The sequence below is a fragment of the Lepidochelys kempii genome, chromosome 8 (genome assembly GCF_965140265.1).
Source record: "Lepidochelys kempii isolate rLepKem1 chromosome 8, rLepKem1.hap2, whole genome shotgun sequence".
NCBI lineage: Eukaryota > Metazoa > Chordata > Testudines > Cheloniidae > Lepidochelys > Lepidochelys kempii.
Window position 1 is genome coordinate 106,682,112 of NC_133263.1, and position 14,209 is coordinate 106,696,320.

Consider the following 14,209-nt stretch of genomic DNA (forward strand, 5'->3'; position numbering starts at 1 on the left):
TCTGAGGCAGCTGTATGGGGACACTCAGGCAGGCCGCCCTTCCACCAACCCATTGGGACACTGGGCACAGGTCCATGCCAGCATAAGAATTTTCTTCTCGTGCCTTCCCCGGCGCTAGCAGGGGGCAGCACCAGGGCTGGCAGCTGCCTGCAGCGCTGAGCTAGACCTGGGCTCGCCCTGCCACCGCTGGAAGAGGGCTCTGGGAACACCAGTGCCATGTCCGTGGCCAGGCAGGGCTGGCAGTGCCCCGGCATGCCCTGAGGGCAGTAGGGGAGCACATGGCACAGACAGAATGCAGCAGGCGGGGACAGGAACCATGTTTATTTCACGTGACACTGACTTACACTGGTCGATTGATTTCTACACACACCGGGAACACTCAGGCAGCAACCCCCTCCCCCCCACCTGGCTGGGCCGACAGGAGGGAGCCGAATTCACACACAGATGATTATTTCCTCCATGGGGCCAGCGGGCAGCGGATCAGCAGGGACGGTTCTATACACCTGGGCTCCCGCGCCCGAGGCGGCGAAGCGATGCCCCCGATCAGGAAATAGAAACATTAAATAAATATGTACAGACGCGCCCGCAGGGGGCCAGGCCGGAACGGGCAGGGGCTCAGTCCCCCATTTTTACTTTAGATGTCTGCAGAGAGAAAGGAGACAGGTCAGAGCATGCCCCGAGCCCCGCCCAGAAGCACACCCTGCCAGGTGCCCCCCCAACTGCCTTGATCAGGCAGCCTGCCTGAAGCTGCAGGACCTGCAGGCTGCTCCTCCCCAATCAGCCCGGTACACAATCAGCTCCAATTCCGGCGCCCAGTTGAACCATTCCCTGTGACTGCTGGGGGAGAGGCGGGGGGGACACAGGGGGACTGGCAGTGCCAAGACGGGTTCCAGCAGCCAGGCCAGATGGAGCCACTGCATCATTTCCCCCGCCCGCCAGTGTCCCCTGGGTAGACTTCTCTGTTCACCAGAGAGCAGTGGCTGCAGCCCTCCACTGAAGCCCTGCAGACACCTAGGCCTGTCTGATGAGCTGGGCAGCCCATGCCTGGGGCAGATGTGGGGCTGGAGGCCCCAGGAGCATGATGGGCCCAGCGGGGCAGGAGCCAGTACCTGCAGGATGGCGACTATGACCCCGAAGAGTCCGATGGCGCTGCCGAAGATCTCCACGATCAGGATCTTGACGAAGAGGCTGGGGTTCTGGGCGTCGGCCAGTGCAGCCCCGCTGCCCACGATGCCCACGCACACCCCGCAGAACAGGTTGGAGAGGCCCACGGTCAGGCCGGCTCCAAACATGGAGTAACCTGGAGGGGTGGGGCATGGAGCAGTGAGACGCAGCAGGTCTCAGGCCAGGGCCTGCCTTGCACAGGGGCTCGGCCTCCTCCTGCGAGAGCCCACTAGGGTGCTCCGGGCACTGGCCCAGGCTGGGAAACTGTTAGGAGCTGCCATGGGCAGAGTTAAGGGGACAGAGCAGAACATGAAGAGGACAAACCAAGGCTGCCAAATTTCAGCCATTTCCCTGAAGTACCTTTGCCAGGCAGGGCCCTGTGCACTCAGCCGGCCATGGACCCGCTCCAGCAGCGCCAGGGCGAGCTCAAATAGCCGCCGCGCACCAAGAGCGGGTGATACCCTGCGTTTGGGGCAGGGGAAGCAGAGGTAGCGAACCCAGACCCCCAGCTACTAAGGTAGATGCCCCCAGAGACTGGACCCCCAAATATGGCCACATAGGCACACCTGAGGGGCAGCAACGTTGCCCTGCCCTGTGGCAGCCGCCCTAGGTCCAGAGCCCGCTGCAGGTGCCCAGCAGGATGGAGTCTGGGAGAGCAGAGGGCGCTCCGCTGGCAGACTCAGGAAAGGCCCCAAGGGCTGGGTTCCACCCAGCCCAGACACCCCCACTCCCAATGCTAGGCCAGGCGAGCCACCACCCTGAACAGCTGGACCTGCAGGGGCAGGGCTCACAGCTGGTCTCGCAGGGGTCCGGCTGCCGCCAAACACCCCAGGGAGGGCTGCACTGCGCACATAGGGCCCCGTTGCTCACTGGGGAGAGCGAACTAGGACCACTGTGCACCCATTAGGGGAAGAGCATGCCGGAGCGTGCAGCGAGAACAGGCACTGGCATGGGGCCAGGGTGCAGGAGCCTCCCTCCACTCAGGGAAGAGCCCGCTGGCCCCACAGGCCCCTCCAGGCATGGGGAAGGGTGCTGCTTACCTGCATGGTAGTTCTTGGCTCCGATGGTCTCTGGGGTGGTGCCGCTGAAAGGCTGGAAGAAGACATGGAGCAGGGTTAGCGGTAGGGGGTACAGCAGCCTGGCTAGAGCTCCCTGCCATGGGAACGGGCACAGGCTGCCTAGAGCTGGGACCCAAACCCCCAGAGTCCCAGTCCAGGGCCTTAGCTACCTGCTCCACAGGCCCCTCCTCGCCACATGCTGGGGCAGAGGGAGATTCCCCCACCACATAACCAGCGTCTGGGTCTGTCTAAGCGGGCATATGGTGGCAAGGACCCTGCTGTGTCGCACTGCCCTGGCCAAGCAGCACCACCCACGCTGCACTGGACAAACTCTCCCCGGCTCCCCAGCGTGACTGGCAGGCTAGGGAGAAATGGCCCTGCCTCGGAGATGGGCTGGGACTCACAGCCAGGTCTGATTCAAGTCACGGTGGGACCCGGGGTGAGTCCTGCCCTGCTCTGGACAAGGGAACCACAACCCTTCCTGAGAGGCCCAGTCTGCTCTGGCAGTGAGCTCGGGCGCTGCCTCTTGCCCGGGTTAGGCTGGAATAACAGGGTTTTACCAGTGCCCTGCCATCTCCCCTCCTGGAGCCCAGCTCAGCTCCTGCGTGCCTCAGTGGCTTCACAGAGCCTGGATCCGTGCGCCCATTATCCCAGCCAAAAAACGCCCTGTGGGCAGCCAGCACCGAGCCTGGTGGGGCGCCAGGCTCTGCCCACTGCCGCAGCTGGTACAGGCCAGTTAGAGCCAGGACCACAGGCCAGGGGAGCCAAGGCACACCCCATGTGGCAGAGGCTCCCCCCGCCAGGAGCCTGCACTGGGTTTACTGCTCTGCCCAGCGATATTTGAGGGAAGCAGTGAAGAGACCCTGAGCCTTGGCTATGCCCCTCCTCCCCCCGTAAGAACGTGTCGGGGAGACTGTGCAGATCTCCAGGGGCTGCACCCTCCCGCCACCCCACTCCGGCGGCAGGCAGCCCAGCCAGGCCCTGGCACCTCAGCCATGTTGCTGATGACGATCGCCATGATGATCCCGTAGATGGCCACGGCCTCACAGAAGATGATGCTGTGGATGATGGGCAGCGTTAGCACCCGCACTCAGCGGCCCACGGCCCAGCCTCTGCCCCCCACAGCTGCCTGTCGTGCTGACAGACAAGTCGTCTCCCTGCGAGGGCCCCCACACTGACACCACCCAGGGCATCTCCCCCTGCTCGGCCCCCCGGCTGAGACGCTCCGTGGGGGGGCAGCGCTGGCCCTTCGCCACCCCAGCACAGATGGGAAGCATCCCACAGCAATCCAACAGGCAGACACACGGGTGGGGGCCTTGTACCCCACACAGGCCTGTAGCCAGACAGGGACAGGAAGCACTGCCTTTCCCAGCATGCGCTTCAGGATGTTTCACATTTCCAGTCCAAGGGTGCGGAGCCCCAAGGCCTGGGCAGGAGCCATTTCCTTCAGGTGGGGACTGACCGCTGCCCCCGCACACCAGGGCGTGTGGGCCAGAGAAGGGGGCGGGCTGTGGGGAGGGGAGCTGTTCGATCCGGCCGCTGCACAGTGATCCGGCCCAAACACTAGCAGGGCTGGGATCCCAGCACCGGATGCAGCCGCAGACCAGCAGGGTCAGCACAAGGCCCTGCCCAGAGGGGCCCGGGTGCTGGGGAAGTGTGAGCAGCTCAGGTGAACCGCTGACTAGCCCCCTGGGGCACTGTGCGCCCCAGGTGCCAGGATCTGTCCCGGAGCATCAAGCACGGGGTACCAGCTGTCCTTACCTGACCAGGTTCTTGGTTTTGATCCTGGGGGCCTTAACTCCCCCACCGATGATGCTGGAGCCAGTGATGTAGATGCCCCTGCGAGAGAGAGGCCAGTCAGTGAGGGAGCCCGGGGGCGAGCACCTGCCTGCAGGACCCCGGACGGAGAGCTAGTGGCTGCCAACGAGGAGATGGTGCCTCCCTGGAGCAGAGCCGAGCGCTGACTGGAAAGAGCTCGCAGCAAGCTCAGCGGGAGCTGAATGCCCAGCCCTTCCTGCTCACACCACAGGCGCGCACGCTGAGACTGGCTGGGAAAAGCAGCGGCACCTAGGGACACAGGGCAGCCGCCAGCCTGACCGGGACTCGCTGGCACAGAACCCACAGAGACCAGCCAGACACCTGATGTCTCCCAGGCCGCCAGCAGGAGCACGAGGCCAGTCAGAGCGCTGCCCCAGACCCGAGGGGGCCCTGCCATGAGGTTGGAGCCAGGCCACTGCCGAGGGGCTGACTCAGGCATCGCCCGATAGCAAGTCCCCACCCCCAGGGCATGTCTCCCCTGCCCCCAGCCCAGCAGACAGGCTCTGGGAGCAGCAAACCCCATGGGACCGGCAGTCCCAGACAATGGGACCCAACTCACCAGGCTGCTCCCACCACGGACAGCGAGATGGCCAGACCGATGCCCAGGTTGGACCACATGAATGGGGAGGTTTCCGTTAAGAACCTAGACGCAGAAGGGAACCTCGTTAGTGCAGAGTCTGGGCCGGCCCCACCCACCCCAGCATTCGAGGGCCACAGGCCAGGGGACGACAGCCCAGCGCCTCCCTTCCACGGGAGGAGGGCAGCAGGAGAGACGGCTACCTGCCATGCGGCTCCCCACCACCCCCTCCTGCAGCACCACACAGCCAGCACACGGAGACACTTCACTGGCTTTCCTGACCACCCCAGACCCACGGCTGCCCACGTGGGTGGCCCAATGAAAGGGAGGGGAGTCACCAGCCTCGGGTCTGCAGCACATAGCAAGGAACCCCAGGGCCCACCTGTCCTTTCCCAGCACGTGGCAGAGCCATGAGCTCGGTAAGAGACCAGCCCGACACTGCCTGGGGCTCCAAGCAGACCCAGCCACTCCTTGTCCCCAGCCTTCACCCCCAGAGCCCTGACGTGGCCCGGCAGGCTCCTCCTGCAGTGCAGGCCAGGCCAGGCCAGGCAGGAGAACACCTGAAAGCCCTGTTCGCATTGCCCTTGGTGGAGGAAGGCGGAGGGCTGGCTGCTGGGGGAATCAGCCAGCCCAGCCCAGGGCAATCTGGCTAGTGCCTGCCGGCAAAGAGCACCACAGGCAGCTGGCAGAGAGCACTCGGCACAGGGAGGGCCAGGGCAGGGGCAGCAGAGTGTGACTGGACACTGAGGGCAGGGTGCAGGCTTTGCTGGCTGCAATGGGGAGAGGAGGGGAGCTGCAGCCCGGCACCCTGTGGCAGGATCTAGCAGTGGAATGGGACACTGCATGGTGGGAGTGAGCAGGGCACTGGCCCAGCCAGGTGTAGCCACCTTACCAGGCCACATCGAAACGGAAGCCCAGGTCAAATATCGTGTAGCAGATACCTGAAAACAAGAGCAAGAGGGAAACCTTCAGTCGGCCCGAACCCCAGCCTGGCCTGCCTGCTCCCACCCTGACCTGCCCAGCTGCTGTGAGCCACCCACACCAACTGAGCAGCCTGGCTGCCAGTGGACAAAAGGGCACCAGGAAGCTCTGTGCCAGGCAGCGTTCTGGGGCACGGCCCTCCAGACAGACACCCTGCTCTGGGGAGCTTAGGGTGGGAAGGATTCCCCGTGGCTTCCCCCTGACAGCAGCTGTCCCGGCGATTCCCGCCAGAGATGCTGAAAGCAGCCATGGTCCAGCCTGACGACCATCTCATTCGCACACATAGGGGGCGTCGCACCAACACTGACTGGAGACAGATCCTGTGCGTGCTGCTACTGTGCCCATCACCATGGTATCTGGCCCCTCCTCCACCCACAAAGCAGGGTCAGCAAGAGACCATCGCCCCATTCCAGCGGGACCACGGGGGCCAATCTGGCCCTGAAGGCACAGAAGAGGTCGCCCGCCATGCCCCTTCCTCCAGCACGGGCAAGGGAGCCCTCGGGGCACAGCGGGGTCTGTCCAGCTCACCCAGTGCCCTGTCCCTCCAGCCAGCGAGGGCCCCTGACTCTGAGGGAGTGTGAATGAGCGCTTGGCAAGGCTGGCTCATTCCTTCCACAGCACAGAGGCCAAGTTCCTTTACTACTGATCCTCACATGCTGCCCCGTCACCCTGAGCCTGCGACCGCACCATGAGTCAGGGCCAGCACTAGTCACTGACAGTCGCCCCGGGAGCGCCGCAGGGCAGGGACAGTCTACAGCCGGCTGGGGCACAGCAATCAGTGATGGGTCTGGGCTGCCCCACAGCTCAGCCCAGTCCTGGGGCACTAGGTCTGACAGCCCTGCGGGGGAATGGCCGAGGAGCAGCCTGGGCATGCGCTGAGTGCTGGCAGGGGCCCGCAGGATATGGAGCAGGGGCTGAGCAGCAATCAGGACTAGAACTCTGCCCTTCCGGGCTCCCAGAGCCATGCTCTAACCGCTAGGCCACTGTCTCTCAACCTATCTACCATCATGGGCCGCATATGCTGCTCCCTCTGTTATGTGGGCCCCATCCACACAATGTATATGCTGCCTGTATGGCCCTGAGGGGGTCACACGGGCTGCAGCGGTGAGCGGATGGGCCGCAAGTGGCCCGCGGGCTGAGAATCACTGCACGAGAGCACATTGCCCCCAAACACACAAATGAGCCGGAGCGGCCTCCCCAGGACCGAGGAGCATCCCAGGGTCGGCTGAGCCAGCCTGGGCCCCTGCTCACCCAGGAGCGGATTCTAGGAGGACTGTGTTCCCGCTAGGGCATGCAGCTGTCTGGGGACTGTACGGTCCCCTGCGGTGTGGCACCAACCCATGGATGACCCAACTCCCAGGAGCCCAAGGGCAGCGCCTCTGGTGCTCTTGGCCACAGCGTCACCTCGCCCAGCCAGGCACACAGCTGTGCTGCAGCCCTGCCCCTCTGGTCCACAGGTGGGTACGATCCTGCGGGGCTCCCTGGGCTGTTACCCTGGGACACAGGGGCTCACCCTGGCAGAGATCCGGGCCCTGCAGGAGCCATGGAAGCTCTGCCCATCACCTGACCTTCCACCTCGTGGCTTGTTCTCTTCTGTGACTCCTGAAAAACCTCTCTCTGCTTGCTCCAACAGCGCGGGGGGCCCAGCACTGTGGCGGCTGGTGAGGGAGCTGCAGGGGACGTGCTCCTGCGCTCTCTGCGTGCTGGGGCAGCAGGCCACGCTCTGGTGGGGGTTAGTCTCACTCACTAGCAGCCCATCTGGTCAGCCCATTACGGTGACATCGAGAGCTGCAAGGAGCCCAGCTCAGGTGGGCTAGGAGAGGCCTCCACGCCCTGCTCAGCATATCCCTGAGCATCCCCAGCAGCGCCCTAGTGCCCATCGTAAAGGTCGGGTGGGGGGGTCTAACTGAAACTGGCCTCCCCTTTAGCCTGGGGCCATTTCTCCCGTGTCAGTGGCTGGTGGAGGGGACTCAGCCCCCTCCTTCCCATGACAGTCTTGCTTGTAAAGGTATTTCTCACGCCTCAGCACCTGGCCTCTTCCCCCAGAATTAATCTCCTTATTTCCCTGGCACCCACAGCAGCTGCCGTGCACAAGCCCTGCTAGACACACTAGGCCTAGCAAACCCTCCCCATGGACACAACCTGCTGTACGGAGGGGTACACAGCGCAAGGCTTGCTACCCCGCTAAACGCTTGCAATCAGTGCATCCGCTTTAATGCGATCACTAGAAACCACGTGGCCCGGGCATTGCACCGAAGCTCACTAACACGCTCACACCACCAGAGCTGGTGACTAAATCCTTCACAAGTCTCTTCAAACAAATGCACACTGTTGTAACGATGATTGGTTTGTTTCTGAGGTTACATGGCAGGGACTCGTAAACCTAGTAAAACTTCCTAAATCAATAGTTCAACTCCCCCAGCCCCCAAACCAGGACTTGAAGGCACCCCACTCCCCAGCCAGCCAGAGGGGATACGAGAGAGACTGAGAGGGAGCAGCCACCGCTCAGATTCAGGGCCAGCTGCTGCTCAGAGCCTGCCCAAGCAAGAGCAGCGTGAAATTAATAAGCCTTGGGTCAGTTTCCTGACTGCCCCCCAGGTCTCCCCTTTGCAGCAGGGAGCTGCCCAGTGCCATGTCCATCTCCCTCTGCGCCCTCTGAGCAGTGGCAGGCACCGGTGACACCAGAAGGTGATGCCGCATCGGGGCCAGAAGCTTGATGCGACAGCTGAAGCTGGGCAGAGTTCTATGGCTGGCGGGGAGGGAGCCGCCTCACCCCACAGGTACAAACGCTGCATTGTGAAAACAAGTAGCTCTGAAGAGGTGAGTAACGAGCACCCAGCCAGGGGGTTCGAACGCTCCCCAATCGGGGACAGCTTGACCAGTGCTCGGAGCAGGAGAGGCTCTGAATCGCAGCGTGCTGTGCGGAGCCTAAAGCCCGAACCAATTTCTGCCTGCAGGAGGAAAAGGCCAACAACTCATCTGTCAGGTCGCAGCCAAAAACCTGGGCCTCAAACGAGCACAGCTAAGGGCCAGCAGCAGTGCCCAGCTCCATCCAGTCCAGCTCCCCCCTTTACAGAGTTTGAAATTCACATGCACTTAGCCCCCCCCTCCAGTGCGGGGACATCAGAATCAGAACGTTTTCCAGCAGGCCAGCCCAGCACTGCCTTGGACACTGGTTGTCCGAAGTTTCCCCTCACTAACGGCACATCTCCTTCGCGCTTCCCAAGGGGCACTAGGAAGCGCAAGCTGGAAAATGGAGCTGCAGAATGGAGAAGACATGCATTGTTTATACAGCCCCAGAAACGGACAGGGTGCGCCCCAGGCAGAGAGGAAGCCTCACTCCGGCTCCGAGGAGCAGATAAGGGAAGGCAGACGTTACAGCCTTGGCATCACACCAGATACAGGGGGTGGGTAACCCCCGGAGACGGCAACAGCAGCGCGAAGGCTGGATGGCTGCATGGTGTATGCAGCACGTCAATCACACCTTCAGCAAAGCAGCGTCAGAAGGGAACATGGAGGAAGAGAGAGCGGTAAGTCACCTCCAAAACAGCTTCAAATACCTTCCCTCGTATGCTAAGGCCAGAATCCATGGCTTCGCCAGCCTCCGCAGAATTCACAGGCTCGCCACGGGCGCCACAAGCCCTGAGGGAAGGTGGCTGGCTGCACTGGCTCATCACTTCCGTGGCCAGCCGCGTTGCTCAGCCTCTAGCCGGAGGGGCCCGCCCAGAGTTAACCCACCAGGCCGGCTGGGGCGCTTGCTCAATGCTCCAGCCAGCCAGCAGAGGGGCCAGTCCTGGCTGCATGCAGGGGAGCCAGGCTCGGCCCCGCCGTTTGACCACTGATGACAGCAAGCGCTATGCAGCCAGTCACCCAGGGACCCCCAGCCTCTAGCCCGTGAATCACTGGGGTTGGCAGCTCACGTCGTGCTGGCTCTTCAGCTGACAGTGCTCAAATGGCATTAAAAGCAGCTCAGAACCCACTACACCCTGCTTGCCTCCCAGCCTTTAGCCAGCAAGGACTGGGGCAGGGAAGCTGGGCAAGGGAGGTATCTAGCCCTGCCCTGCTCCAGACGAGCCGTGTGCCTGCTGGGAGATTATTCCAGCCTGCTGGGTCTCGCTTCTGTTGAGAAACAGGTGTCTGCGATGCCCAGGATCCACCACCCCGGCCCTGCCCACTCCTGCCCCCACACCCTGTGATCTGGGACAAAGTGCAGGCCTCTCCAGGGCAGTTTGCCGAGATCTATCCTGGACCCATTGGAGACATGCCCAACAATAGCCCCAGGGCCTCAGTGGCTCGTGTTCTCCCCATGCTAGGAGCTGGAAGACTGGGATCACCACACACCGGTCAGTTACGGCCAGCCTGACTGCAACATGCCAAGCGGGGGCCCCTCACTACCTGGGGGAGGGTGAATCAACACCCCAAGCTCTGGCTGGAGTTGCCACGGGGTGAGGAACACAAGAGAGGAAGCAAAGCTGTTCCCAGAAGGCCCCGCCACGAAAGGAGGAAGGAACGAGTCACTCTTGGCAGTTGAGCAACCCGCACAAGGAACGGCACTGCTCCCGCAGGGGAGGGAGGCTGTTCCTGGCAGGGTCCACTCCTATAGCATGGGCAGAAGCGTTGCAGGCCCCTTTCCCTTCTCCCCACTCCCGCGTGTGCCCAGATGCCTGACTGTCTCTGCCAGGGCAGAGTTGTCTGCACTGGGGCTGTTTACTGTTTTGGGTTCTACAGTTCCTGCTCTACAGACTGGGGTCCTGCCACCAGGCCCAGCCAGTCACAGCTGCCACTGACTAGCACAGGGCCAAACCCAAAGCAGGTTCCTACAGCACCTTCTCACTGGCTCAGAACATATTCGGCCCTGGGTTTTATTGACAAAACAGGCCGGGTGACAGACACGGTTTCCATTGCGTGCCAGCTCCCAGACCGCACAGCGCAGGTGCGAGGCCAGAGGCGGGGGTCACTGCAGGCTGCAGTGGTGCTGCCAGCGAGCCCTGGCACGTTCCCGGTGGTAGTTCTCTGGCACTTTGCTGACCACGCAAGAATGACGAAACAAAGGCACAGATCGGTCCCTGCCTGCTCTTTACTGGAGCCAGGATTACACCGGACATGGGCAGTCAATGCCCGGCCTCAACTAGAAACCATTCCCTGATGGCTCGGCAAGCCCACGTCACAGATGCTGCACTCAGCACGTCCCCGAGAGCTGCCTGATTTGTGGATCTCATTAAGCCGACTCTGGATGTGGTGTTCACTTCAGCAGGGGGTGGATTAGAGCGGTGCAGGCCCATAGGACCTCCAGGGAGATCCTGGCCGTGCCAGCAGCATAGTCACCTTGTTATTCAGTTGCCCCTTCAGCTGAGCACCGAGTCTGGAGTTGTCTCTCAGAGGAGCCAGGCTGTTCGTGCCCACCTCACTCGGCTGTGAGAGCAGGCGCTAACCTGCAACTCCATCGAAGTACAGCCTGACTAGTCCTCAGGGACGCTCCGACCTTCAAAACCATGGTCACCACGAGGATACCAGACAGTTTGACGCCACTGCCAGGAGGGCTGCCCTTCCATGGGGCATTTCCTTTGCGCTGGAGAATTGTTACGCCACCGGCTTCAAGCCAAAGCTTGGAAAAACTCATGCACCTACTCAAAACAACATGGTCCTGACAATCACGAAGGAGAGCCAGCTTCTCAGCCTGGAAGAGGCTGGGTTCCTCCATCCGGAAAGCCACAGTTACTTGCTATCCTGCAGTCCTGCTGCTGCCCCTCCTCCCTTTTGGAGCCAAATGACAACTTGCCTGGCACTTGATAGACACAGACTAGCCCCCACAACACCACCGGTCACCCCTGTTTATCAACGGGGAAGAGGTGAAGCAGGGTGGGTCAGAGAGCCAGGAATAGAACTCAGGAGGCCTGGCTCCCAGTTCTGTGCTCTGCCTGGTAGACCTGTCCCCTTCAACATGAGGGGATGAAATACCCCCCAAAAAGTGACTATCTAGATCCAGCTGAAGACACTCCCAGGGGATGCTGACCAAGAACTACTACAGATTAGAGTAAGAGTCCTGCGGGAGCAGCAGGGAAGAGAAACTCCTACCCGAGGGAAGTCTTAGCAGGAGAATCCTTGCAGCGAAAGGAGACTGGGCCCTCGCTGGTCCACAGGACCAGTCCAGCCTCCCCACAGCTTGTCCACAGGACCTGTCCAGCAGACAGCAGCGACGCAAACCTGCCACAGCCCCCCACTGATGCCTCTGAACCCTGTCCGGAAGAGCCCCCCACACTGCAGGTCCTTTCATGCTCGGGCACAAGGGGGCTCAGTCTCCAGGGGTCATTCATTCCTGGCCTTTGCAGGGGCTGCCAAAGAGGACAGATAAGGGCTCTGGACTCACTATGAACCGGACAGCTCTACCCCACTGTGGCAGACACTTGCAAGCGAATGCCCAGCTAAGGAACGCAGCCTAGGGGCAGAGCACACTGGTACAAACTGCAGCTCAGCCCACGCACCACAGCCAGAGCCAAACCGGACAGGAGGAGCACTCAGAGCCCACCAGGCAGCCGGCCAACCTTAGCTGCCTGTGATCAAAGAGGAGACTGGGAGCACCCCGCAGCAGGAGAGGCAGGGGCCCCCGTCCCCATTGCCACGGTCTGTGGGTCGCCACTGGCCTGGGCTCGGCGAAATGGGCGACAGGAGCAAGAAGCCCCAAGCTCCTGCCTGGAGCCAGCCCCGTCCGACTCTCCTGCTCCAGCAGGTGCCAACGAAGGCAGGAGGGCGCTGCCCTGGGGCAGGGGGTGCGAGGCAGATCCCTGCCCAGACAGAAGGGACTTCACACACCGGGACTCCTGCCACTGCCCCCCCAGCCCGTCCCCCAGCCCCCCAACTAACCCCCCCGGCCCCCCTCCATCTCCCCCAGCCCCCCAACTAACCCCCCCGGCCCCCCTCCATCTCCGCGCCCCCCAACTAACCCCCCCGGCCCCCCTCCATCTCCCCCAGCCCCCCAACTAACCCCCCCGGCCCCCCTCCATCTCCCCAGCCCCCCAACTAACCCCCCCGGCCCCCCCTCCATCTCCCCCAGCCCCCCAACTAACCCCCCCTTTCCCCGGCCCCCCTCCATCTCCGCGCCCCCCAACTAACCCCCCCGCCCCCCTCCATCTCCCCCAGCCCCCCAACTAACCCCCCGGCCCCCCTCCATCTCCCCCAGCCCCCAACTAACCCCCCCGGCCCCCTCCATCTCCCCCAGCCCCCCAACTAACCCCCCCGGCCCCCCTCCATCTCCCCCAGCCCCCCAACTAACCCCCCCGGCCCCCCTCCATCTCCCCCAGCCCCCCAACTAACCCCCCCTTTCCCCGGCCCCCCTCCATCTCCGCGCCCCCCAACTAACCCCCCTTCCCCGCCGCTCACCCACGCCGGCCAGCGCGCTCCAGAAGGCGAGGCCGAGGCCCGCGTACAGCAGGAGGGGCCCGGACATGGCGGCGGCTCCTCAGCGCGGACTGCGGGGAAGGACCGGCCGGGACGGGGGCAGGTCACCTGACTCACACCATGTGACCGGGCGGGCCGGGGCCCCGGCACGTGACCGAGGCGAGGCTGGCGATTGGCTCCCGGGCGGGTGGGCGGTACCAGGGGGCCAAACTACAAAGCCCAGAGTGCTCCGCGCCAGCCCCTTCCTCACCGCACGTCTGTGCCGACTCCTCCATTGGCTGCGGCCGCAGCCTCTCTCCCACACGTGTTGCGATTGGCTCCGAGCTCTGGGGGCGGGATTTCCGGGCGGGGACAGCGCCGGCTCGTCATTGGTTGGCTCTGTCCTTGCCCTGGGAGCAAGTCCCGGGCGAGTCCATGTGGTTTCTGCCGGGGAGGCCGGTGAGTGGGGGAGGCTGGGACCCCGCGTGGGACGGGGGCTGTTCACTCTGGGCCCTAGTGACGGCTAGACCTGGGCGCCGGGCTCCTTATGGGAGCCCGCTGGGACCCCCCAGGCAGCCAGAGCCCCGCCCCCCACAACCCCCTCCAGCCCCCCAGTCCCCGCCCCCCACGGCAGCCAGACCCCCGCCCCCCCAGGCCCTCCCCCACGGCTCTCCCCGAGCCAGCCTGCCCCAGCTTCCCCTGCCCCCCACTCTGCCCCCCAGTCCCGCCCCCACGGCTCTCCCCAGCTCCCCCCCGCCCCCACTCTGCCCCCCAGTCCCGCCCCCACGGCTCTCCCCAGCTCCCCCCCGCCCCCACTCTGCCCCCCAGGCCCTCCCCCCACGGCTCTCCCCAGCTTCCCCTGCCCCCCACTCTGCCCCCCAGTCCCTCTCCCCAGCTTCCCCTGCCCCCCACTCTGCCCCTCAGTCCCTCCCCCACGGCTCTCCCCGAGCCAGCCTGCCCCAGCTTCCCCTGCCCCCACTCTGCCCCCCAGTCCCGCCCCCACGGCTCTCCCCAGCTTCCCCTGCCCCCCACTCTGCCCCCCCAGTCCCGCCCCCCACGGCTCTCCCCAGCTCCCCCCCGCCCCCACTCTGCCCCCCAGTCCCTCCCCCCACGGCTCTCCCCGAGCCAGCCTGCCCCAGCTTCCCCCCACACTCTGCCCCCCAGTCCCTCCCCCCACGGCTCTCCCCAGCTCCCCCCCGCCCCCACTCTGCCCCCCAGTCACTCTGAGATAGCGCGT

At 63.9% G+C, this 14,209-nt stretch overlaps 2 protein-coding genes across 2 annotated transcripts in view; one reads left to right on the forward strand and one right to left on the reverse strand.

Moving 5' to 3' along the window:
- Positions 1-306: 306 nt before the first annotated feature.
- Positions 307-13,113, reverse strand: ATP6V0B (ATPase H+ transporting V0 subunit b). The gene is made up of 8 exons (XM_073357965.1): positions 12,976-13,113; positions 5,510-5,558; positions 4,600-4,683; positions 3,984-4,061; positions 3,211-3,280; positions 2,205-2,256; positions 1,110-1,300; positions 307-642 (listed from the first exon to the last, which is right to left on the reverse strand). The coding sequence occupies exons 1-8, from the start codon at positions 13,040-13,042 to the stop codon at positions 616-618; spliced, it is 618 nt and encodes a 205-aa protein (XP_073214066.1). The 5' UTR covers positions 13,043-13,113; the 3' UTR covers positions 307-615.
- Positions 13,041-14,209, forward strand: part of DPH2 (diphthamide biosynthesis 2) — a 5,753-nt gene continuing 4,584 nt past the window's right edge. The window contains 1 exon segment of the mRNA XM_073358316.1: positions 13,041-13,431. Within this exon segment, the coding sequence (XP_073214417.1) occupies positions 13,041-13,431 (391 nt within the window).